This window comes from Eubalaena glacialis, chromosome 3 (assembly GCF_028564815.1).
Source record: "Eubalaena glacialis isolate mEubGla1 chromosome 3, mEubGla1.1.hap2.+ XY, whole genome shotgun sequence".
Lineage (NCBI taxonomy): Eukaryota > Metazoa > Chordata > Mammalia > Artiodactyla > Balaenidae > Eubalaena > Eubalaena glacialis.
In genome coordinates, this window is record NC_083718.1 from 163,274,109 (window position 1) to 163,300,002 (window position 25,894).

The following is a 25,894-nucleotide window of genomic DNA, read 5'->3' on the forward strand; positions in this document are numbered from 1 at the left end:
GCAATGTCTCTTTTCTTTGCCCACCACTCCCAGTACACTCACCTTTTTATTCAATGTGTTCCACCGAGCGTTGATCTCTTCCATGTCATGTTCCAAACCCTGCACATCACAGTTCTTTCCGGCACTCTGGATCAAGCCCTGGCCGAGTCCATTCACCTGCTGTAGTTTCATCTGAAGAGGATCCACCTGTTCTTTCTGAAACATCTAGATAATTGTAAGCCAAAGAAGATTTAATCTAAAGGCAATGAGATCCTCTACACCACAGTGACTGGTTATTCTTGGGAGATTTATGATTTAACAAGGGAGGGCCAGGAATAACAAGAGAAAACAAGCCATTTGTACGGGAAAGTATCAAGGAAACATGTGGTTTCATATTTCAATACATACATTCTCTTATGGACAAGTAATTACAGAGAGTTACAGCACTACTTAGGCATTTAACCCAATGACTCATGGTTTGTTTTTGTTTTTTAATCTTAATTTTTAATGCAAAAAGCTATAGAGAATAAAAGCAGCACCAGCCTCAAGATATCATGAAAGTGTGAGGCATATCAGTCCTACAAGGGAAGACTGACTAGTATTTAAGATTAAAAATACCTTGGGGAATAGCTTTAATTGACCACTGATACATGCAATGCTCTTCTCTGACTTGGACTAATAACTCAATTAGCCAAAACATATTAATGGTGTGAAGAACACCAACCTCATAGCTTAATCCCCCTGTGGCTATTTAACTCCATTCTGTTCCAAGGCCATAGACCACACATGGCCAATAATCTTGAAATAGTATTCCTCTGATTACAAAGGGGAATGGGCCAGTAATACTGGGAGATGTCCTTAACAACTTCAGACACCTACTCTGAGTAAGATGCAGGTATACATAAAATATTTTTAAAATAATGATACTATATATCCATATTCACCATGAAACAATGGAATTTTAAAACAATATGAACAAGTGTAACAAGCAATATGAATGTTTCTTTCTAATGCAGTCAAGGTCCATTACTACTTGGAACTTTCTAAAAGGAAACAAAGAGTCACAAGAGAACAGTACTTTTGCCACTCTAATGGTATTAAGGAAAAGAATGAGATAAATATTTGTCCCTAAGATCAGATTTCGCTCAATTATCAGAGGATAAAATGAGCCATATTTCCACTAGTCTAGATCTATTTCCATTCTTTTCTCTTCCATAAAAAGTTCCTTCAGTTTCAGTGAGACAGGTGAGCCAATTAAAGCCAAAGAATGACAGAAAATCGAAGAGGACAAAAATAAATGTGAAAGAAAATTATAAGTTTGGGTGAGACTAATTTTGGCCTATGTGAGACCACAGATCACACTAGGATTAGGAAACTGATTCTAGCAAGAGTGGTCTGTGGCTGAACAAGTGAGTCACCAGGGAGGAAAGGCTCCAGGGAACACTGAAAAAGGAAGGTTATACAGGTACTCACCAGTGGGCTTCATTTTACACTATAATCCGATTACACCATATTTTGTTAGGCAACACTACAAGACAGTTCAGCTAAAAATGACTGTTACTCCGACAGCATGGTTCCCAGAGAACGCAAGTGCTATGATTCTATTTTGTGTTAAAGATGTTTTCACTGCAGAAAAATCAGAGCAGAGGGGGGAAAAACAACTCCTATGGCTTAAGCTGCTTGAGTGCAACAAAACGGCTGTGGGGCAGGGGTTGGAAAGGCAAAGAAAGCAGAAATGCCTAAGGTACAGAGAGAAGATGTCAAGTCCACACCGAAGAGCCCCCTTTTACTCAGTAATTAAATCCTGTCTCATGCTATGACTGACATTTAATTTTTTCTGTTGTGCCAATATGGTAGCCAACAGCTACCTGCGGCTCTTTAACTAGAAATTCAGTTCCTCAAGCACACTAGCCACATTTCATCGGGTCAACAGCCACGTGTGGCTAGGGCCTAATGTATTGGGCAACACAGAGAATACCTCCTCTCCTGGCAAGAAGCTCTATTGGCTATCGATGTAAATGACACAGAAAAGCAAAAATAAAATTTAAATAGCTTAACAATCTCTTTCATATAACAGAGCGAATTCTTTTCTTAAAATTTGGATTTACTTTGTTCGTGAACATTTCACATAGAAGCATTAGAGGTTACTTCATTTCCCATGTCCACTCTATGGATTAAGTTGACAGGGAATGGGTATTTGTCTCATTTTTTTCCTTAGAAGTTTAAAAATATATGAAAGTGCCTCTAGATACTAAGTACTGTTTAAATACTTAAATTGAACACCAGTGAACAGAATGTTAAAGAAAGTAAATTTGAAAACACTTGCTCCTTTCTCTCAACTCCCAAGTAAAGTTGTTGTGCAAAACCAGTGCTTTTAAGATACATTAAATTCCTACTCCTTACTATTTCAATGGGACTGTGCCATGTTATTAACTAATCAGTGCTGGCAGACATTTCCCAGAGCAGAACACTAGTAAAAATTACTGCAAGGCTGTAAGATGCAACAGGGACATAAAACAGAAAACTTCCCGAAGAACTTCTTCAAATGCTTTTATCTTTGGTAACACCACAGTCTCCCAGTTTGCATCCTGACTGATCCTTTTTTGATGTCCTTTGCCCTCTTCCTCTTCTAGATCTCCAAATGTTAGCCTTTGCGGGTAGGGATAAGAGTAGCATGTCAGTCCTGAGCCCTCTTCTCATTCCACACTCTCCTCTAGGCAATTCTATCCATTCCTACGGCTTTAAATATTTACCATGATAAATGCTCATCACTCTAAAATTTATATATATCTTCTGAATTTCAAATCTGGATATCCAACTACTTGCTTAATATTGCCATACAAATGAATCACAGGCATCTTGAACTTAACCATGCCAAAATAGAACCTGCTAATTTCCTCTCCCCCAAATCTGTTCTTCCCTAAGCAATTTACTACTGCCCCCATTGTATGGCTGTGAGCATAAGTGACGCCATTTTGGGCCCTTAGAGCTTCTCCTGTCCTTTTGCAGACCCAACCCAGGACGGTACCATACAGTAAATCACTTCTCTGTTGTCATGGGCTTTGTAGATAATGGATATTGTTTAATAATCATCAGGACCCAGTAGCCCCTATGTTTTGCTAGTCCCCAAACAATGATGAAAACCTTCGCTGACATATATTCCTGGCACCCATGAGACTAGTACCCATTCATAAATCTTGACTTAGGAATGCACGTCCTGTTTCCAAGCACCTGCTGCCCCCACCCCATAAACCCCAGACCCTAGGTTAACTGTAGAATTGTCCCAGTGGCCCCCTGGGCGGTGCAGAGTGCAGCTGCAAATGCTTCGAGTTGTTGTCTGTCTGATCCCACCCTGACTGTAAGTTACCCTATAATAAACTGATCCATTGATTATATGGAGCTACCTGCCTCCTTTTTTGGTCTCAAGATGCCTTCTCGGTTTAATGAGTACTTTTTGTTCCCTCCACCCTCCAACACCCATCCACTCAGTTGTGCAAACCAGAACTAGAAGCCATCCTTGACAACTCCCCCTCACTCCCTCCCAATATGAAAGCCATTATCAGGTCTTATTGATTCTGCCTCCAAACTGTATCTTAGATCCATCCAATTGTCTTCAAATCCACTGACATCTCTCTAGTCCAAGCCACCTGGACAATTGCAGTAATCTAGCAGGCTTCTTTACTCTGTCCTTGATCCCCTGCAATCCACTCTAAACACAGTAGCCAGTGTGATTTTTTTTTTTAAGTTGCAAACCATTCTGTGTTTTCTGTATTCCATGTCAATTATCATAATATGAACTAACAAATATAAGACAAAAGAAATCTGAGATTTATAAACCCCGGATAATGTTGAGAATGTTTACTGTCAGTGTGAACCAGTTTTCTCTATCTTTAAGCTGAGAGTCATCTTTTTAAAAACGTAAATGAAATCATTTCACTCCCCTACTTAAAATCTTTCAATAGCTTCTTACGGCTCTTAAGGTAGAAATCCTTTTGAGGACTTCTTTCTCAGCCCCTGCATCATCTGGCCCCTTCCTAACTCTCCAGGTTTACTGCAAGGCACTCTTCCGGAACTCTTGCTCACTGTGGTCAAGCCGCTTGGCTTTCTTTTAGTTCTAACATGCCAAGCTCTTCACAGTTACCATTTCCTTTGTCTGGAATGCTCTTCCCTCTGACTCTCTAAGTAACTAAGTAACTTATCCTTCAGGTTTTAGTTTTAAAATTCCTTCCCTGACACCACAATTGAAGTTAAATACCCCTATTGTTTCTCATCATAACCTTTATTTTTTATTCAAAGCATTTGCCACATTTGTAACCATGTATTTGTGTCATTTTTGCTTAATGTCTGCCTCCCCTACTACAGTATAAGTTCCACAAGGGCAGGGATCATGCCGATGCTATTCACTGCAGAAGCCCCAGTGCCGGGCTCAGAGTAGCTACACAATAAATATTTATCCAGTAAATGAATGAACCCTTGCATAGAAATGGTGTTAGAGAAAGCAAACAAATCCATAAAAGTTCTGCTGATCAGCTGAGTATTCAAACACTGAACCGAAGTTGCGGGGCTCCCCAATTTTTGCTTAAAAAGACTTTCTTGGCAAATTTTAATTTTATAGAACCACTGTTTTATACAAAACGTTTTTTTCTTCCATTGAACCAATGACTGGAAATGAGACTAAGGAAGTCTATACATGAGGAGAGGGCTTAAATAACCACATATTGTTCCTAGTGGGCCTAGGATCCCACTACAGAAATAGCAAGCAAGTTCTGGCCTTTTGTTTCCTCTATCAAACCTTCCTGGGACTGCTACTGGAAAGCTTATATCTATTTTAACCACGTATACATGTGTACATTTGTACATACACGTGCAGAGGATCTAAAGCAGTTCATTTTAAATCACAGATTTTGCAGCTGGGCTACTATTTCCTTCTCCTGTCATTTATATCAGGCAATATTTCATAAAATGACAACCTCCTGTAGCTGGAAGGATCCTTAGAGATTACCTAGCCCCACCTACTCATTTTGTAGATGGGGAAACAGAGATCCCAGAGACTGATATTAAGGGTTTCTCTGAATATTCTTCCTTTATGCAGATTTGACTGGCTCTTTATAATGTAATCCCTATATTTCATTGATTATTGCTGTAGGCTTTATACTAGAAATATTCTGTATAATCAAGAATGCTGGTGACTTTGGATAGGTTGCTGGGAACTTAGTGTCAATCCCAAATTCAGTAAAACTCAGAAAACTGAATCAAATCCCTCAATCTGAAAGGTGATGCATTCTAATTTGATGGGATGCCTAATTACAAAATAACTGGCGAAGCCCAGGTGACACTACCACCACTCAGCTAAGCAGGAGGATCTGTGGCACAGTTGACGGCTTATAGCCTACAATCAAGATGATTTTTCATTGCTGGCAGCTGCATGTTTAATTGGTCCTCTAGCTAAGGCTGCCCTGAAAGGTTCTGCAATGGGGTGAACCCATCTTTCTTGCAGCATCCATGGATATTCAGGAGATTACTATTCATCCACTCGCAACAGGGAAGGCATACTACGAAGAAGGCACTGTTTTGGGTCCCGGGGATGGTGTAAAATCAAAACCACCTCCTCACTCAGTAACCCCTGACTGTATTTGACTAAACTTCTAACTCCTTCACTCCTTACCAGCGACCAAATGACGACAGACAGTGAACTGTAGAAAGCTGCCACTCTCAAAATCCTTTGACTAAGAATGCTCAAGGATAGGAAACCTGGGAAAAGGGTTCACAACACATTCTGTTTTCTAACATCAGGAATCTCAAAATCCTGGAGCTAAGAGAGACCCAGGAGGACATCAGCCCAATTCTTATTTTATGGATTAAGAAACAAGAGGTCCAGGAAAGGAAAAGTGATTGCTTCAGGATACAAAGTTTGACAAGAGGACTAAAATGCCTCTTTTTCATAAATATTATTGTGCCTTATTAGGCTTTTTAAAACACACATTTGTATTAAAAAACTGTTATTCACACATCTATATATGGCTTTCCCCCAACCTGCCTTGGTGAATTCTTCCAACTAACCAACATATCTATTTGAAAGGGAAAGGGTGTGGGGGGCTTCCCTGGTGGCTCAGCGGTTAAGAATCCGCCTGGCAAGGCAGGAGACACGAGCCCTGGTCCAGGAAGATCCCACATGCCGTGGAGCAACTAAGCCCCTGCGCCACAGCTACTGAGCCTGCGCTCTAGAGCCCGCGAACCACAACTGCTGAGCCCATGTGCCACAACTACTGAAGCCCGTGCGCCTAGAGCCCGTGCTCCTCAACAAGAGAAGCCACCACAATGAGAAGCCTGCGCACCACAACGAAGAGTAGCCCCCGCTCGCTGCAACTAGAGAAAACCCATGAGCAGCAACAAAGACCCAACGGCAGCCATAAATAAATAAATAAATAAATAAATAAATAAAAAGGGAAGGGGGGGAGCATATTGATAGTAATTGAAATCTTCTATGTTTGATGCGTTGAATGGATTATCTCATTTTATCCTCACAACCCTCATAGGGTTCTTCTGCTTTAACAAATGAAGAAACTGGAGCCTCAGGACATTTAACTGTCTCAGAGTGGTTAAAAAGTACTCCAGGTCTCACTCCAAACTCCACATTCTAGCTTCTACCTGACTGCTGACATCACCGATGAATAAGCAGCCTCTTGATTTAGGAAAGAACATGCTTATTGTAAAATTCAAAAGCAGAATCACCCTTTCCTGTTAATAATCTTTTTCAAAATGTAAGCCCAAAACTGTTTACATCCCTGTTTTCTTTGGGTTTTGCTTATGTCCGAATTAAAAACAATGAGAGAGTCTGAATTATAAGGTTTTTCAGCAGATAAAAAACACATTTTCCCCATAAACTCAATAAAAAGACCAAAAAAGACCAGAGAAGCCCAGACACCCCAAAGAGAACCAAAGAAAGAACAATCTGTGCCCTTTCTAATCACCACCAAGTCAGAGAACTTGCAAATCTCACTTTACTCTCCAGATCCTTCCCCAACAATATGAGCAACAATTACCTCATTTGAATTTAATCCATCAACTGCAGCCAGAGGCACTTTCCCATGCAGCACTGTGCCAGTCACCTCTTTCATTCCAAATGCTGGGGAATCAAGGTCCTCCTTGATCCACATTCCAGCAGGGGAAGCCTCCTCTAGAACAGGACTTCCTTCTTCTAAGACAGGCACTGAGTCAGTATGGGCAGTATCTCCCTGGAAGGGTACGCCAGCAGGGAACACTTCCTCCACAGCAGGCACTGCAGCAGCCGGGGCGGCAGGCTCCCCTGGGGTGGGCACTGCAGCAGTGGGGGCAGCAGGCTCCCCTGGGGTGGGCACTGCAGCAGCTGGGGCGGCAGCCTCCCCTGCGGTGGGTACTGCAGCAGCTGGGGCAGCAGGCTCCTCTGGGGTGGGCACTGCAGCAGCTGGGGCTGCAGGCTCCTCTGGGGTGGACACAGCAGCAGCTGGGGCTGCAGGTTCCCCTGGGGTGGGTACTGCAGCAGCTGGGGCGGCAGCCTCCCCTGGGGTGGGCACTGCAGCAGCTGGGGCGGCAGGCTCCCCTGGGGTGGGCACTGCAGCAGCTGGGGCAGCAGGCTCCTCTGGGGTGGGCACTGCAGCAGCTGGGGCTGCAGGCTCCCCTGGGGTGGGCACTGCAGCAGCTGGGGCGGCAGCCTCCCCTGGGGTGGGCACTGCAGCAGCTGGGGCTGCAGGCTCCTCTGGGGTGGACACTGCAGCAGCTGGGGCGGCAGGCTCCTCTGGGGTGGACACTGCAGCAGCTGGGGCTGCAAACTCCCCTGGGGTGGGCACTGCAGCAGCTGGGGCTGCAGGCTCCCCTGGGGTAGGCACTGCAGCAGCTGGGGCTGCAGGCTCCCCTGGGGTGGGCACTGCAGCAACTGGGGTAGCAGGCTCCCCTGGGGTGGACACTGCAGCAGCTGGGGCTGCAGGCTCCCCTGGGGTGGGCACTGCAGCAGCTGGGGCTGCAGGCTCCTCTGGGGTGGGCACTGCAGCAGCTGGGGCTGCAGGCTCCCCTGGGGTGGGCACTGCAGCAGCTGGGGCGGCAGGCTCCCCTGGGGTGGGCACCACAGTAGTGGGAGGTGCAGGCTCCTCTCGAGTGGGCACTGCAGCAGCTGGGGCGGCAGGCTCCTCTGGGGTGGGCACCACAGTAGTGGGAGCTGCAAGCTCCCCGGTGGTGGGCACTGCAGCAGCTGGGGCAGCAGGCTCCTCTGGGGTGGGCACTGCAGTAGTGGGGGCTACAGGCTCCTCTGGGGTGGGCACTGCAGCAGCTGGGGCTGCAGGCTCCCCTGGGGTAGGCACTGCAGCAGCTGGGGCGGCAGGCTCCCCTGGGGTGGGCACCACAGTAGTGGGAGGTGCAGGCTCCTCTCGAGTGGGCACTGCAGCAGCTGGGGCGGCAGGCTCCTCTGGGGTGGGCACTGCAGTAGTTGGGGCTACAGGCTCCTCTCGGGTGGGCACTGCAGCAGCTGGGGCAGTCCCCTCGAGGGAGGATTCTGCAACAGCTAGTACATCCTCCTCTGTGATGGCCACTGGAGCAGGTGAAGCAGTCCCCTCAGGAGGAGGCACTGCAACAGCTGGGGCAGCAGCCCTCTCTGTGGCTGACACTGCAGCAGCTGGGACATGTGCCTGCATGGTGGCCACTGGAACAACAGGTATATCCTCCTCTGGGAAGGGCACTGTAAGAGCAGCTACAGCAGTTCCCTCTGGGGCAGGCACTGCAGCATCTAGGGCATCTTCTTCTACAGTGGGCACTGCAGCAGTTGGGTCAGGCTTCTGTGGGATGGGTATCCATTCCTCCAAAATTGGTTCCGTATTACTAGCCTTGGTAACTTGTTCCTCCAGAAGGATATTTAGCAATGCATCTGAATCTCTTATTTCTGTTTCCCCTCCCTCCAATGAGGCCACATTCAGCTTGGGCTTTATGTCATTCACAGCTTCCACTCCATCTCTGCTATGTCCCAGTCCTCCAACCTGCAGGTGCAGACTCAGGATCTCTGACTCTGGGGACTTCCTCTGGAGATCCTGGGAGACCCACTCTGGGAGGTCTCTAGGAAGATGTGCTGGGGCTCGGTCCTCCAGCCTGGCATCATAACCCAGTGCCTGTGCTTCACCATCCTCATCACAAGCTCCTTCCATGGACAACAATTCACAAAGGTCCACATCTCCCAAGGAAGTCAGACTGTTATTTCCTTGATTAATAGCTCCTTTCTCACCTTCCCAATGAATCTCATCTGTTAGTAAATGTGAATCATATGGTAACGCCTCTACTTCAGATCCTGAGGTAACATCTATTAGTTCACAGCTAACAGCAGAACTGAGGGGGACTCTCTCCACACACTCCGCGGCATCCCCCTCAACTTCACTACAGTCCAGCTGGGACAAACTGCCATTTTCTTTGGCCAGCTTGGCTTCAAAGCCTGATACATTTTCTTCATGAGAAGCCCTGTGATCAGAGTTGGACAGTCCTCCTGGGTCTGGCTTTCCTGGTGACTCCATATCAGCTGGGTGTCTAAAGTTAAATTCCCCTGCAGTCTCGGGGCTAAAAGGCACTTTTTCACCCTCCTCCTCACTAACAGTGGAAGCGTCCCTCACGGTATCAGAGTAGGCAGTAAGTTGCAAAGTATTAGGCACCTGAGAAGTATTAGGCACCTGAGAAGAATCCAGGGCATTAAAATAGTCACAATCCAACCCAGGATCAGAGTCCTTTGCTCTTACATTTAAAAGGCCTACATGCTCCTTTTCTAAGGCAGCCCCTGGAAAATGACTAATTACAAGTGAATTTTCTGCATCCTGGGATGGGGCCAGCCCTTCAGAAGAGGCTTGAGTCTCCAGCTCAACTAAAGGAGTTACTCCTTCTTCACATAAACACTCCTTTTCAAGTTCAAGAAACATCTGCACTGAATCTGTGTCAGAGAGCTGCTCTGAACTGGCAGGACCAACAGTGCATTCTAAATCTGAAACAAGACCCTCTAGCCCCTGAGCAGTTCTGTTTCTCAGTTCTCCTACAGCACTCTCACCTGTTAGAACACAACTGTAATCAAGAGATGCATCCTTGAGAACAGACGCCAAAAGGTTCTTAGCTGGCTGTGGGTCATCAGAGCAACAGATCTGACCAAGAGCTAGGGGGTCAAAAGTCCCCAAGACAGCAGCTGAGCAGTCGGCTCCTTCCTCCACCACTGCTACAGTGTTTGCTTGCTCTCTTTCTTCGAAAACATCTGCCAGGCTGTTCTTTTCCTCATCTGCCATTAGAAAAGTCTTTCCTCTCTCTGACAGTTTCTCTTCCTCCCACTCCTCCTCAGCCTCCATCATGATCCATCGCTCATCCTCCTCAAACTTTAGCTCAGACTCCGTTTTCTCTCTCAGGCTGGGGGTTATGAGAATATGCAACTCTGGATCCAACAGCTCTTCACTCAGGCAAGGGGAGAGAGGTGGCATTTCTACAGTGCAACCTGTGTCCTGAAGGGGGTGCTGCTTCTCGCCAAAGCCTCCCTTAGCCAAACTTTTCATGGCTCTGGGCCAGGTTGCACTTGAGAATCTGTGTTCCTGCATTACATCTGTGTTACCACTTGCTGCTGCAACTTCTGACTCTAGAGGCTGGAATTCACGTGGAGAGATTTCACTGTGCTGCTGAAATCTGAAGTCTTGGCAATCTCCACCTAAGTTTTTCACATCCTGCCCTTCTGGAATACCTATGGATTTGGACACATGTTCCAGAGTTATGGACTCTGACTGAGGTTCCCTGTGGTCCAAATGACCAGAACTTTCTGTTAATGCAGAACTGGATTCCTTCTTCTCTTGCAAGCAAGGATTTGAAGCACCAGCTTCGGACACCTCACTGAGAGAAGCTTCCATCCTTTCTGCAAATTCTGGGAAATTCGGTGGCATGAAGGACTTCCATGATCTCCTGTTAACGTTGTCTTTGCGTTCTGCATTTGGCCGCCTTCTGGGTGGCACAGGTGCTGACTTCTGCACATCACTGCTTAGCTTTAGTGCATCAAATATTATTCTCTCATCCAACTTTTTGCCTTCTGGTGCTCTAGATTCAAAAACATTAGCTGCTGCTCCTAATGTACCATTGCTGGATATAGTACTTCCTTCTATCTTTTCCATGGTGCTTTTTGAAGTCTGATTAAGCTTTGACCCCTGGTCAATTTGTTCATTTATCCTCATTGTATCATATATAGATCGCTGCGGAACATAGCAATCCTCTATATAGCCATCCTCTTCCTCTCCTTTCCCCAGGCAGATGGGGTTCTGCCTTAAACAGTCTGGCCTGCTGAGTGGCTTACCCATATTTTTCAAACAAGATGAACCATCAACCTTTAAAAAGTTTCTCACGGGTTCCCCCAAAATGCATTCTGCATAAGTTAAAAATCCTTTTACATGTTCGTAACCTCAAACCACCAATTGGAACTTCCCTCCAGAAAGGCCTGGAAGTCCCACTTTGAAACCATTCTGAGAGACGCTCTAAGAAGAACAGCTTTTTCCTCACCGGTTAGCAGCCTCATAGTTGCAGGCAGATAAATGGTATAATGTATTCAACAAACAAAATAATTCCTTCTATGGCTTTTTTGTTTTTTTAAGAGCACTGCTCTTTCCAATTCAGTCAGTTAAAAATCATCTGATACTGACAAGTCTTATTCAATATCTAGTTCCACTCACTTCTCACCCAAGCAGAGTTGGAAGCAGAGGATTTATATCGATTGTGTCCTTTAATAACAATGGCACAGCCCCTCTGGTCTTCAAGTATGGCCCAAGCTCCGAGGAATTCCTTTCATTTTATCCTCAGTTCCAGCCCTGGAGAGTCCAGCTGGTCTGAATTAGCCATTCGTCCTCCCTAGTTCGGGTGTTTGCATTTGAACTGGGCTGGTCGGCGGATATTCCTGCAACTTTAAACACAGGAAGTCCTTCATTCGCGGCCAGCTTGGGGCTTCCTGTCTCCAAAACATCATGGCATTGTTGTGGCTCCCAGAACAGCCCTGCGCCGTGGCCGCCAAACAAGGCGAGTGGAGCCCGGCGCCGGGCCTTTCAGAGGCCGGCAGGCTGCAGCGGCGGCCGAGGGTCACTCGGAAGGGCTCGCTCAGCGCTGCTCCCCCGCGCCGTGCCGCGCGCCCCGAGGGCCAGGGTTGCCTCACCGCAGGCTGGCAGGTGGCTCCCGGCCGCGCCGGCCTCCGGTCCCGCGCTCAGGAAGTTAGTTTGTCCCTCCGGCAGATGAGTCCCGCGTGCTGTGGGCGCCGCCTCCCGTCCCCGGCCCGCAGCCGCTCCGCCGCGCCGCGGGCTGCATGTCAAGCAGCCGCCTCTATTCTCCGGCGCCGCCGCCGGCCCCGCCGTCCTCCCCGCCCGCAGCTGTCACGGTCCCGGCATGCAAACTTCTGGCTGGGAACAAAAGGCTCCGCTCGGCCCGAGCGGGGGCGAGCCCTCCTCCCTCGCGCCGCGCGGCCCGCTCGCCCGCCGCTCGCTGGAAGTGCTCGGCTGGCGGGCGGCTCTCCTCCCCTTCCCCGCGCCGCCCCGCCCGGGTAGCCCCGCTGGACGCCGGGGAGCGCGACGCGGACAGCTAGGGGAGGAGGGCAGGGGCGGAGCCGCGGCGGGGAGCTGCCCGAGCGGGAGGGAGGGGGCGGCGGAGGCGATTGGAAGCCGAGGCACCGAAGGAGGGGCTTCTGCGCGGCTCCTGGCGAGGGAGCCCGGCGCTGGCCGCTCGGCTCACAGGCCCACGCCCACCGCGCCCCGCCGGGCCGGAGGGAGAGCCCCGCCCCCCGAGAGGGCGAGGGGCGGGGAGCGACACCCGCGTGAGTCTCGGCCGCGCCGCGCAAATCCCTTGACAAAGGAAAGCCCCGCCCTCCTGCCGCGGGCCGGGCCCCCGCTGCCCCCGCCGCCCCCGCCGCCCCCGCCGCGTACCAACCCGCCGGGCTCCTAGCCCAAGGGCGAGCGAACCCAGAAGGGGCGCTCCCGCCGCCCCCCAGCCAGCCGGCTCTGGCGAGGGCCACTCTGGGCCCCATCTGCCGGCAGGGTAGCGATGCCGCCCGCATTGCTCCCGGATTCGGCTCTGCCGCCAAAGGGGTGTCCCTAGTCCCTCCAATGTCACCGTTAGCGCGCCTCTGCCGGGCCCAAGAACACTCCAGCCTTAAACCTGGCACTTAAATTCAGACCAAGTTATTGGATAAACTCCAGCACCTTCTCTCTTCGGCTCCTCACGTACGTCAGGTCTTGTTCCAGTCCCCCACCAGGATTTCTTTGCCCACAGATGTGAATGGTGTTGATGACTGAGGAGTAGGGAATTGGGGGGCTGCGCGACGGTGGAGATGCTGGCAGCAGTGCCCCACGCCCAAATACCTGGGCTCCTTTATTGCTGGGCACATCCAAGGAAACCTGAGCTCCTTGGGGCCAGCTGAAAAGCATGGGTATTTCAAGTCTCAAGATGGAAAATACTGGAGAAAAAAAGTGGCCCACAATCCCGTCCACAGCTTTCTGGCTTTTAGAAAAGCCATCTAGCACTTCCCTGGTGGCGCAGTAGTTAAGAATCTGCCCGCCAATGCAGGGGACACGGGTTCGAGCCCTCGTCCGGAAAGATCCCACATGCCGCAGAGCAACTAAGCCCGTGCGCCACAACTACTGAGCCTGCGCTCTACAGCCCGCAAGCCACAACCCCGCGAGCCACAACTACTGATGCCCATCCGCCTAGAGCCCATGCTCCACAACAAGAGAAGCCACTGCAATGAGAAGCCCACACACCGCAACGAAGAGTAGTCCCTGCTCTCCGCAACTAGAGAAAGCCTGTGCGCAGCAACGAAGACCCAAAGCCGCCAAAAATAAATAAATAAATTTATAAAAAGAAAAGAAAAGCCATCTAGTCACCTGGTGACTGTTAAAGTACAAAGGGCAACCCACGAAACTGTCCACCAGAGGCAGCTGCATATCTGAAGGGATGTAATATGCTGCTAGCTTTGTGATGGTCATTTTCTGATTTTATGAAGGAAAAAAAAGTCTATTAAAATTCCTGAATTGACCAAGTGGTCAATACAGGTGGTAAAACTTATGGAAAAGTTATTTCTGTCCTTTACACAGACAGTAAGTGAAGCCAATAGTTGGTGTATGGAGATCTGGCAATGAAACCCTGAGCTGAGCCTTAGGCTTACTTGAGCCAGAGAGGTCCTTGGCAAAAATGAGGTGTCAGCTGAAGCCTGTGATCAGAATTAAGCAACCAAAAGACTGGCAATATGTCTTACACTTCATTTCTCACTTTGAAGCTGATCAATTTCTGCCCACTCAAATCCAGAAGACTCTATCTGTAACTGAAAGGGAGGATGTGCAGACTAGATTGTGTCTTGACAGCCTTTCTAACTTGAATATTCTTTAGTTCTAAAACTGTTAAAGGAGCTGCCCCAGAATCCTGAGTCCTCCTGGTCCTATACTGCAAGACACTAGAAAACTGTCCTCTGAGGAACAAACAGCAGAAAGAACCAAGAATGCTTGACCTAGAGAAGGTTCCAAGCAATATGATGAAGTATCTAAAGGGCTGGGAAGTGGGAGGAAGGAAGCTTGTTCTGGATGTCTACTGAAGCTGGCACACTAAGATCCAAGGGCAGATGTCAAACCAACAAAGAGCTTTCTCACAGCTATTCAAAGAATAGGGTGTCCCCTAAAGGGATGACTTTTCTGACCCTGGAGGTGTCTGAGCAGAAATTCAAGCAATCACTTGGCAGAGATTTGGGGAACGAGATTTACAATTCCTCTAACAGTTTGTTCAAGATGAATTTTAAGGTCCCTTCAAACTCTAACACAATGTGACTGGAAGGCTTGATAAGCTTACAGATCTGATACTTTACGTTTCAGGGAATCTGGGTTTTAATTTTCCTTTAATTATTAAGTACAACTGGAAAAACCCAGGGAAGGCAAGATCAATTTCACTAGCAAATCTCCCTGGCCAAATACACTCACTTATGTGTTGAGATATCATAACAGACTGTTTAGTGTGCCAGGGGCCCTCTGGTTGGAAGAATCTGAGGAATTCTGGCTCTGGACTAAGGGTGGGTGGTTATTCTATTATGAAGAATGATATTGATGTGGAATCACAAACTTCATGGCCAGAAATTCCTTTCCTGTTTCCTCACCAAGGCAGGTGCCAGTCAATTCAGTCTTTTCTTAATCCCTCCCCACACCTATCTACCTTATTCTCACCACTCTCGCCAATGCTCCATATTATAATACAAATAACTAAGTGGAGCATTTTAGCAACTAGGAAGTTCAGATTCAAATTACTTATCAGCTTAAGTCACACTCTCTGACTAGTGTATTAGGAGACCATTACAGATAAATCTCCCCAAAATTCAAACACAGCCTTGTGGAAAGGATTACATAAAGTTGGCCAATTATCCCCCCTCCCCTGCAAAAAGTACTTCGCTCCTTGTGTAAAATCATCAGTTTGTGTTTAGAAGGAAAGGAGGCACAAAGTCTCTTTCCTCCATGTCTTATTTTTTTTTTAATCTGTTCATGAGTTTCTCCTTAGTTTTGGTATGTGGAACTCTGCCAATAGCCATCTCAGTGACTGAAATAAATACCTGATACAGCTTTCAACTTCTTGTTACCCTGACAGCTCCAACAAAAAAAAGCATCTGTTCATTTCACATGCTGTGTGTGAACTTTTAAAAAGAGAAGTACAGGGAGCACCCCTTTGGATGCTTCCCCCATTCCCATAACACAAATATCTGTGCTGATGCCAAATTTCAAATTAGTTTCCAATTAGTTGATTACAGAGTTCAAAGAATTCTCTACTCATTTCAAAATTCCTAAGAACAGAATTGGTGTCAGATTTTCCTTTGGTGAACTTGGAAGAAAGAACAATCCTGGCCCTTCCTGCTATCTCCTAATTAAAACAGCAAGGTGGAGTCTCCTCACACCCTAACACAGCTCCCTTTCCAAGTTTTGGACTTGGCACTTTGCCTTTGTCTGCTCCAGACTTTTAAACCACCAGCCTCCTAGGAAAATCTGGAGACCCTAGATCCACACTTCCTCAGATTCTATACTGCCTTTTCATCTACCTCTCTCTCTTGGAGGATTAGTGCTGACTAGAGGAGGGGACAGAAGACTGGTTGGATCTTGCACATTTAAAATTTACAAAATGCCTTTCATCTTAGGATCTCTAGACTTTACAAGCGTTTATTTAGTGGCAAGTGGAAATTCCACAGTATTCGTCTGAACCTGTTGGGCATCAGTCACTACCATCCTTTTATTACATAAAGATGGCTACAGAGTGGCTCATTAAGCAATGCAGCATGATGTGAAGCTTGCTTTAAATGGGATACTAAGGATTTTGATGCTATTTGAGTTCTCGTGTATTTCTGAACTCATGAGAAAACTTTCCACACACTTTTCAGGAACTCTCATGACCTCTGTAAGCCCTTTCCTCCTTGTAGACTTTCCAAAAGACAGTGTATTAATCCCTCTTTAGCCACTCCCCAAGACAGTAGTGATGACAAAAGCAGAGGGCTTTGTAAGTGAGAAAAGGCCTAACAGAAGAGTGGGAGGAAGGAAAGCAGGGGATTACGGAGGGAATCACATTTACTCATTAGGATCTGGATATACAGAGACAGTAAAGAAAGGATTTCTAAGTGAAGGACTAGAGGCAGGAAACCTAAAGAGGTAGGGACCCTAAAGAAGCAAATTCAAGGTTATCATGGTTTAAGTTATAGGATATATGCAAGGGAAAAATGAAAGATCAGAATGTTAAGTAGCTCAAGGCCAGTTCACGAAGGCCCTTGAATGCCAAGCATGAACTTTTGCTTTATTCAGAACACCATGACTACACCAAGACTTACTTATTTAACTTACCAGGGGGTCACGCGAGTTATTGAGTGGTGTGTGGAAAGTTTCCTAAGAATTTGAGCCTGGCTGCTCATTCAACTGCCGTTTAATATATATTATTGCATTAAAAAAATCCAAATCCTTAATTTACAAATGACGCTTGGGGTGCTAAACTTACTTTTCCAAAGGAACACAGCTATTAAACACCTAAGCTCTTAAGATTTGAGCCTAGGTCTGCTGATACTGCACTGGTATCAATATGTATAGAACAGAGCGTAGTTGGGGAAGATGGAAGGTGGAACAATCAGCTAGGAGGGTTACACAGTTTAGGTAACAGGTAACAAAAGCCCGGACTCGTGAAACTGAGGAAGGGGGCGGTAAAGAAATTGTAGAGGCAGACGATTTGGACTTTACAACTGATCCGATAGAAGGTAGAGGTTAGGGGGGAAAATAAATTTAAAATAAGGCTGTCATATTACTCTTGGATGACTGAGGGCACAGTAGTACTATAAAACAGCAGCAGAGAGGAAGAAAATACTGAAGGAGACAGCACATTCCATGTGGAGCATACTGAGTGTGAGGGACTCAAAGGCTACCCATGTGGAGGTGAACAGAAAGACTGAAGTTCAGGGCAGAGATAGATACGTGGAAACCTTCTCTTGTAGAACAGTGAGGGGTTGGACATCCTGGGGCTGAGTGTGGAGAGAGGGGAGAAGAGGGCAGATGACGGGATTTCAGGCACCACATGTTGGGGAGGTAGAGAGAAAAACCAAAACAGAAAGCAGAAGAGCAGCCAGAGAAGAAAATGGAGAGAGCACAAGGTCAGGAAAGTAAATGGACAGGAGGGTTTTAAGAAAGATGATATGATGTTAAATGGTGCACAAGGAATGAGGAAGACAATGAGTTAGACAAGGCCACTAGCCTTGGCAACTAGGACGTCAGTGAGTACTTCCGAAAGAATGGTTTCAGTGCAGTGATGGGGGCTGGGTCAGACTGTAGGGGATTAAGGATAAGCAGTGGTGAGAAAGTAAGTATTGGTCCTCCCTTATTGCGACTCTTCTTTTGGCTTCCATGACACTGTGCTATACTGATGGTACCTTTCTAGCCAGTCCTTCTTTTGTGTCTTTGGGCTCCTCTTCCCGTCCTCTTAAGGCAAGTAATTCCACAAGGTGTAGCCTTGATTCTTTTCATTTGTTCAACAAATATTTATTGGGATCTACTATGTGCCCTAAACTATGCCAGACACTAAGGGAGAGAGTGATGAGCAAGACATGATCAGGAGCCTACGTTCTAGTAGAAGAGACAGACATTCATTTTAATTCAATTGCAATAAGTACTCTGAAGGAAAAGCAAACAGTGCTATGAGAGCATCTGTCAAGGGCCCTGATGTGGTCTGGAGGTTCAGGGGAGACATCCTTGAGAAAGTGACCATGTGGGCTTTCACGTAACACCAAGAGTAGCCTTTCCAATTCTAGGATGGCATGACTTCACAACTTTCACAAAGTAGCAACTTCACAAAGGTGCTTAGCTATTTCTATGAAACAGATCCCTGGGCTGAATCTCTAAGGAATCTTGCTGTAGGGGTCCTCGCTCCAATATTAGAAAAGGAGGTAAAATAAGTAATACAGAGTCAAGAGATTTTTGAAAACTCTTTCATTTTGTTACTAAAGCAATTCTTATCACTGATCACAAACAAACAAGTTAGGTTTGAATTTAAAGAATTAGACCCAAATCAGAGCTCTTCCTCTGGGAGTGAACTGCAAGATGAGAGAGATATTAAATGGTTTACTTGAATGGATGCAATGAATTCAAGCTGGAGAAGACCTAAGACAGGTTCAATTTCTTTGAATTCTTATCATCTTCTTCCCTTGCTCACAAATACACGTAACCAAATACTAGAAACATATATTTGCTGAAAGCTTTTCTGTAAAACATCTTGATCTGGTATATGTGCTTGGCAGAGAGATTAATTATATCTGTGTTTTTAAGCTGCTTCCTCTGAAATTAAGCTGATATTTTTTCCCCTCACATCTTAATGTTTTAATTAAAGATTGATTAATATTAAGAGGTGTCTCTCTCAAAGATGCTGACTTGGTAGTTGCCATTGTATGGCAACAGAGGAAGGTAACATGGTCTATGCTATAAGCTAATTAGGCCAAGGACCCTGAGATCATTACAGCTGATCTGCTAGGTAACTGAGTGTCTGGGGAAGTCACTGAGCTGGTAATGGCTTCTGGTTAATTCTGGTTAATGATTTGAAAATAATACTGATTTGTAGAGCACATAAGCCAAGGTCAAAATGGTCTCAGAGAAACTTGCTGGCTGTGGGATTCTGATATCAATGAATGAATAAATTAATTAATAACCATGTATATGTATGTATGTGTACATACAGTATATTTAAAGCTGTGTTAAGGAGTCATGACCTAAACCTGCCTATGTATTGCTGGTATAGGGCTGGAAACGAGCTCTTCATTTGTTCCCCAGAAAAACTGCTCAGGAAGGCTCTTTGTCCATCTACCTGTTTCATTGCTGTCATCAAACTAATTTACTTTATCTTCATCATTTCCATTTTTTCAAGAAGAAAAAGAACTAATCTAATCTGGTGCTGGGTCTTAGATCAAATCTTCTGGGGAATGATCAAGCTGTAGGCACCAAGGGAATAACTTTTCTTATTAAAAAGATTTCATAATATTATAATTTGTGTGTCTGGATAAACTTCTTAAAAGAATATTATCATTTATTGAGCACTTAATATCTGCCTAGGGTTTTCATCTACATCACTTCATTTAATTCTCATAAAAACCCTAAAGGTAGGATTTACCACTGTTCACATTTTATAGTTGAAATAACTATACAGAGAGGTTAAGTAATTTCCCCCAAGGTCACTCAGGTAGTAAATGATAGAGCCAGAATTCAAAGTTGAATATTTCTGACTCAACCTCATATTCAATTTTTCTCACTTCGCCAAGCTGAATGAAGTATGAAGATTCTTCTTGGTGTCAACTGGTTGAGTAAATGACAATGACTCTAATGTAATGGGTAACAACAAGACAGTATTTCAGAACCTGGCTTTCTTCAGGGGCATCTAAAGTAGTAAATTCCTTAGTTTTACTTTGTTCAGGCTAATACTGAAATGAAACTGTGTTCCTTTAACATACGCTAACTAGTAGAGAAGGAAGGGAGCCTAGAGGCAAGATGTAGAGGTGAGAAATCCAGGCTAGGATTAGAATTTCTCAGGACACACAAGGATTTACCTCAAGTGTTGCAGAACAGTCAGCATTTTGAATCCTACAGCTCACATGGCGCATGAGAAATAAAGAGCATTCACTCAATCATTCAAATATTCACTAATCTCCAACTATGCATATACCCATATGCTAACTATTTTGAGACACAAAAATGGATGTATTAAGATGAGGGATGGGACAATGCATATAATCATTAAATGCCAAAATTAGGCAGTATATGATGAAGGCCAAATGAGTTACACATATTAAGTGATTTAAGAGAACGGGAGAAGTAGTGAGCTAGCCTGGGGGGGGAGCGATCAAGAAGGTTTTGAGATCAGGTATGAGTAGAAATCAAAAAGGTAAAATGAATAAGGAGTGTTTGGGATAAGTGGATGGAGCGGATGGTCTATATAGGAAACAAGACTGGATAGATAGTAGGGATCAAAAATGTGGTTTCTAAGACTGGAGAAGCAAAAGAGTGGAGGCACAAATACAGACCAGTTTTGCAGGATGCCACCACTTAATCCATCAGATCGGATGGCTCCTGCATTGATCTGGGGGAACGATAAGCACTCACAGAAAGAAGCGTGAATACAGACAGATGCTAAGGGAAAACCACCTTGGAGGCTCAAGTTTTAGAAGGCTACACCATAATTTATGTCTGTTTTTTCCGTGGGAACCATGTGCGTACACGCTAGCTGTCCAATCACACTAGTTCTCTGCATTCCTAACAGAGGATCTTTTGTTCCAAATAGCGAGGCTCAAAAGAGACAGAGTCTGATAAAATCACACTGAGGTCAGTACTCCCAGCTGGTGCAGGGCTGATGCCATTCCACAACACACCCTACAGGAAGCAGCTTGAGATACACAGCTGATTGATTTCCACAGCAGGAACCTTGTGGCAGGCAGCGTGGGGGTGGGGACTGGTGGAGCATGGAGAGAATTCTTTAGCCACTGACTCAAATTAGTTCCCCAAGATCCTGACTTGATCCAACGGATCTGTACAAGTCGTTCTCAGAACCAACACTGTTTCTTAACTAAATTTTGAAAAAAGGGAGGAAAACCACGAAGCTTCCCCAGGCAATGGGACTATTTCATCAGTTAACTCTTACTTGTTATAGAATCTGAAAAGGGCAAAATATCAAAACCCCCTACATTTCTAGAAGTGGGCTGAATAACCCTTTATTGTAAGGGGCTATCCTGTGTATTATAGGAAATTTAGCAGCACCCACTAGATGCCAGTAGCAGCCTCCCCAGTGTGACAGTAAAAAATGTCTCTAGACATTGTCAAATGTCCTCCAAGGGCCAAAACTGCTCCTCCCACCCCCATTGAGGGCCACTGGTCAAGCACGAGTTTTGGTGCCAAACAGATCTTTCCAATCCCGGCTCTAACATTTATTTGCTCTGTGCTTGAACAAGTTACTTTAACATCTTCAAATCTCAGTTTTCTTACCTGCAACTGGGATTTTAAATGTCTGATTTACGGGGGGAGGTTAGGATCGGAGATAATTTAGACTTAGGTCTCTCTTACTGTTCTTACCACTATATCACCACCACTGCAATTCTTTGTGCCTGTTTCTCCTACTGCACTGTTAACTAGAGACTATCTGAGACCCCAGCTCTCACCACAAGGAGTGGCCCAGAGCAAGTGCTCAATAAGGATGGACTGAAAGGAATACAGAGCCCCTTCCTCCTAACCCCCAAAAAGTGATCCACGGACCATCACCTTGCAGCACTTATTCTCATCCCTGGGTGGCCAAAGTTCTGAAAGGTCCACATTTCAAATCACAGTACTGGTGGTAGGAAAATAGCTTGTGAAGGCCCAGGGGATAAGTGTTATCCCATTAATCTTCCACAGCCACTAACAGAGACTGGTATTTGAAAAGCACTCGGTAGTGGCACTGGCAAAGTAATAAGGAAGGTGGGGAGGGAGCACATTCTCCCCATAGCTAGGTTTTTCCAACCAGGACAGCTGAGACTTGGGAAGAGTCTGTCTGGCAGGAGACAGCCTTTTGGTGCAGTAATGCTTTGGTGCAGTGACCTGACCTGACCTGACTCCCTGTGGGACTGATTTTATTCCTGGTAAACCAACCACCTCTAACAACAAAATGCCCTTAAAAGCAACTCATCGTACTTCCTAGAGAATCACCACTTATAGCTCGTGTGCCAGCCAGCTAGCTGGAAAGTGCCCAGGACTAGGCTAAGGCTGAGACCACTTACCATGCATTCTAGATACAGCGAGAAACAGCCCCGTTCTGCAAGTCTGTGCTTATCTCAATCGTGTCCACTAATCAAAACTCAACAATAAACACAAGTTCTGCACAGGATAAATTCTAGTTTTTCTGGACACACATGTTTCACATGACGATCAATCTTGGTTGCAAATGATACATGCTGACACTACATGTGAAGAATTTCAGTAAACTCAAAGAGAAACTCCTCACTCCTTCCTTCTGGTTGAGGATATATTCGCTTTTGCTTTAAAATCTTCCCTTTGCTATCAAAATTTCCAGACGGATTTTTGTGAAATCCATCAACACTTTCTTGACGCCCTTCCATTTGATTTTACTACCTTCACTGAGGCGTGAGGCTCCTTCAAGATGATGTAATGGCTACAATCTTGGGATTTTGCTTGTGGTGCTGATATTTAAAATATTAATGGCAAAACTTTAAAATGGGGCTGGAAAAAGTTCAACATGAAGCAAACTTAAGGGTATTAAAGGCTCCTTCACCTTCTCCCCACCCAGCTGCTACGGTGTGGGTGGAGAGGATTATTACAGAGCATTGGAATTCTTGGGGGGGGGGGAGGGAGGTGCAGAGGGGGATGGTCACATAAGGGTTATAAATATCAGCAGCCTAACTGTGAGGTCCTGGGCTGAGAACAGACTGTAGTCTCCCCTTAAAGGCACAGAGCAAGGAAGCTCCCTCAAGTATTTCCACAAAGGAAGTTCCTCTTCTCCACAGAAATGCTCCATCAGCTGAACACCTGCATCAACCACTCTACGCAAAAGAAACCGCAGATGCCAGGAAAAGTGACGAGATTTTTAAACCAAACACAGATCAGCACCAGCAAAAATAAAGAATCCAGGGCCCAGCCTAAGGGTGTTGCTAACTACACAGTCATAATCAGATTACCAGAAGGTAGCTTGCCACGTCAATATTTATCGTAACGAGCACCTTTTCCAACTGAGTCCTAAATTTCCCACATACAGGTGGCAATTTTCTCCTATCTAGGGCAATGGTTCTCAACTGAGGGAAAATTTTTCTTTCCGGGGGACATCTGGCAATGTCTAGAGGCACTTTTGGCTGTCACACTGAGGAAAGGTTGCTACTGGCATCTAGTGGGCAAAGATCAGGGATGCTGCTAAACATCCTACAATGCACCGGACAGCTACCCACAACAAAGAATCATCCAGCCCAAAATATCAGGAGTGCTCAAGTTGAGAAACCCTGTTCTAGGGCATTCGTTGTACTTCCTTGGACCCCAGTAGTTCCTGTTGGAGTAGCCTTGTTTAAGGAAGAAGGAAAAAACCAAGGCAGGCCAAGGGTTAGCACAAGGCAGGGCAGGCAGGGGTGGTGAGGGTCTACTCATCTTATCTTGACTGCTGTAAAGCTGGAGATACCTAAACCTCCGCTGACAGACAGGTCACACCAAGAGTGATTTCCTTTCTCTCCAAGGGCAGGTAGATAATGCTAACCTCACTTGCTTTCTTCTCTGGTAAATCTAACTGGCAAAGAAGCAGATGAGCTGATACTGCCTTTGTAATTATTTGAAAGTAAGGAGTGAATATCTATCATTGTGCAAATTGGCAGTCTCTCAGCTCCATGGCAGGCCCTGTCCTCCAAGAGTTTTCACATGTGCTCACAGTGAAGCTTATGCTTGCTTTCCATGAGGCCAAAAAATCAGATGAACAGGTTTATGGGGCTTTCTTGTTCTGGCTTCATAGTAGGATAGAGGTCCCCAGACAGAAGCTGCAAGTGTATGCAGTCCCTGACCCTGGGCTCTACTCAGACTGAATCAGGACTGAGAACAGTCCTAAGAAAGCCTGCTGCCTTACCTGTAGCCCACCAAACCCCAAACCTCCACACATCCTGACTGAGAGGCAGGCGTGGTTCCTGAGGGGGATGCAAGGGAGGGGCTGGTGTAAGACTCAGAATGATCTCAATTCTTGATTACAAAACCTACATAGGGAATTTCAAAATGAGGAAAGCTTCTTGTTATCATCAGACTTATAGATTTCTTCTCCAAATCTGGAGTCTTTCTCTTCCCTTCCTAGGAAGGTCACCCTGGGGGAATTCTTTGACTTAAGTTTCAGTGAAATAAAGGTCCCTCCTTTCTTGTTAGACTCTAGTTATATATATACAGCTCCTTTTCTTCACTAATCAGAGACTCTCTTGTTCAGGAAAACAGAATTTCCTGAAGAGATTAGCCAAAGTCTTTTCCTTCCAGTTTTCTGCAAACATGCTCAATATTCTCTTTCGTGATTTCTGGAATGACTTCTTCCTTTCTACTTCCAACAGAGAGCAGAACCCAGTAAAGCACCTAACTCAGGAGGTTTGAGGTTTTTGCCTGTTTAGTGGGAAAGGACTCTCTTCCATTCCCATCTGATAGGTCCTCGCTGGCTGTCCAGATTCTATCAATTATTCAGAAGCAATGGAGGGAAAAGTCTTTCCTAGGAATAATGACTTTCAGTTTTTCACATTCATTTAAGAAGGAAATAACTTTTCCCAGAGGCTAACTGCCTTTCCTAGCATTTTTCAGCACTGTTGCACAGTCCCAAGTAAGCCTGGGGTTCTCCACAGACCTGACTCATTTGTCTATTCTGACCATCCCCAGTGGAGTCAGCTAGGTCAAAGCACAGCCCACATTTCCGTCTCACAGATTCATACCCTCTTCTCTACAGCAGATTCTGTGCTGAGAGCGTGATCCCATCGTAAAAAGACAAGAGTTGAAAACTTAAAGCGAACACTGTTTTTTTAATACTTACCTTCATCTCTGTTTTTTCTTATTAAAAACAATTTGAATCTGAAAGCAGAGTCACACTGTATGCATCTGGTCTGCTGCTGGTGTGAGGGAAGATTAATCTATCGCTGGACTACTCAGCACATTAACGCAGGAACTCAACGCTCAGATCATGAAAATGACTCAGTCCTCAGAATGGGTCCAAAAAGACCTTCCCTTGGCTCAGCCTCTAGGGAACTGTGAACTGACACACAGAGCTTTTCCCTTCTCATTGTTTTCACTTCCCATGAGCTCAGCATGAGCTAAGCCAGTACTGTATTCCTCCCCTCCTGCCTCAAAACCTTTGCTGGGAGGAGGCAAAAACTCTTCCCAAAGCCCTTGACTTTACAAGGTGGACCTGTGGAACCAGGCTTCTGATTTGCACCCCCAGCTGGAGGAGGGTACACACGGGCACCCAACTTCACCACCCTCCTTCTCGCACTCATCTTCTCATCTTGCCTTGTCACCACCAGTTGCCTGCAGATAAACACACTGGCCCCAGCCGCCGTATCCACAGTATTGGTGGTGGGAGGCTTCTTCTTAGAAAGCAGCAAAAGAAGTCTGTTATCCCAAGCAACTAGGCAGCTACTGAACCCTGAGTGCTGCTGGGCTACATACTAGGATACAAATGGAATACGGGAATGTCCAATAATTTCTCAAAAGCTTTCAGCAGCGTCAAAATTCAGAATGTCTCTAGAAACCAAGGATTAAATGAAAAGGAAACAATCGCTTGTCCTCAAATCCAAACACTATATATGCCTGCCTGTGGATTCTTTTTTATATCCTAGGTCATATTTAATGCAATTTTAACAGGCTTGTTTAGTTTGTTTTCTAGCTCACTGAAGATCAGA

General features: G+C 45.8%; 1 protein-coding gene across 9 annotated transcripts in view; it reads right to left on the reverse strand.

Moving 5' to 3' along the window:
- Window positions 1-25,894, reverse strand: part of MACF1 (microtubule actin crosslinking factor 1) — a 339,529-nt gene that overhangs the window by 53,857 nt on the left and 259,778 nt on the right. For 8 of the 9 annotated variants that reach the window (XM_061184457.1, XM_061184454.1, XM_061184455.1 and 5 more), the window contains one exon: window positions 43-204. In XM_061184457.1, the coding sequence (XP_061040440.1) occupies window positions 43-204 (162 nt within the window). Of the gene's footprint in view, window positions 1-42; window positions 205-7,022; window positions 11,592-25,894 lie in introns of those variants that run through there. The other variant, XM_061184461.1, reaches the window with a different exon arrangement.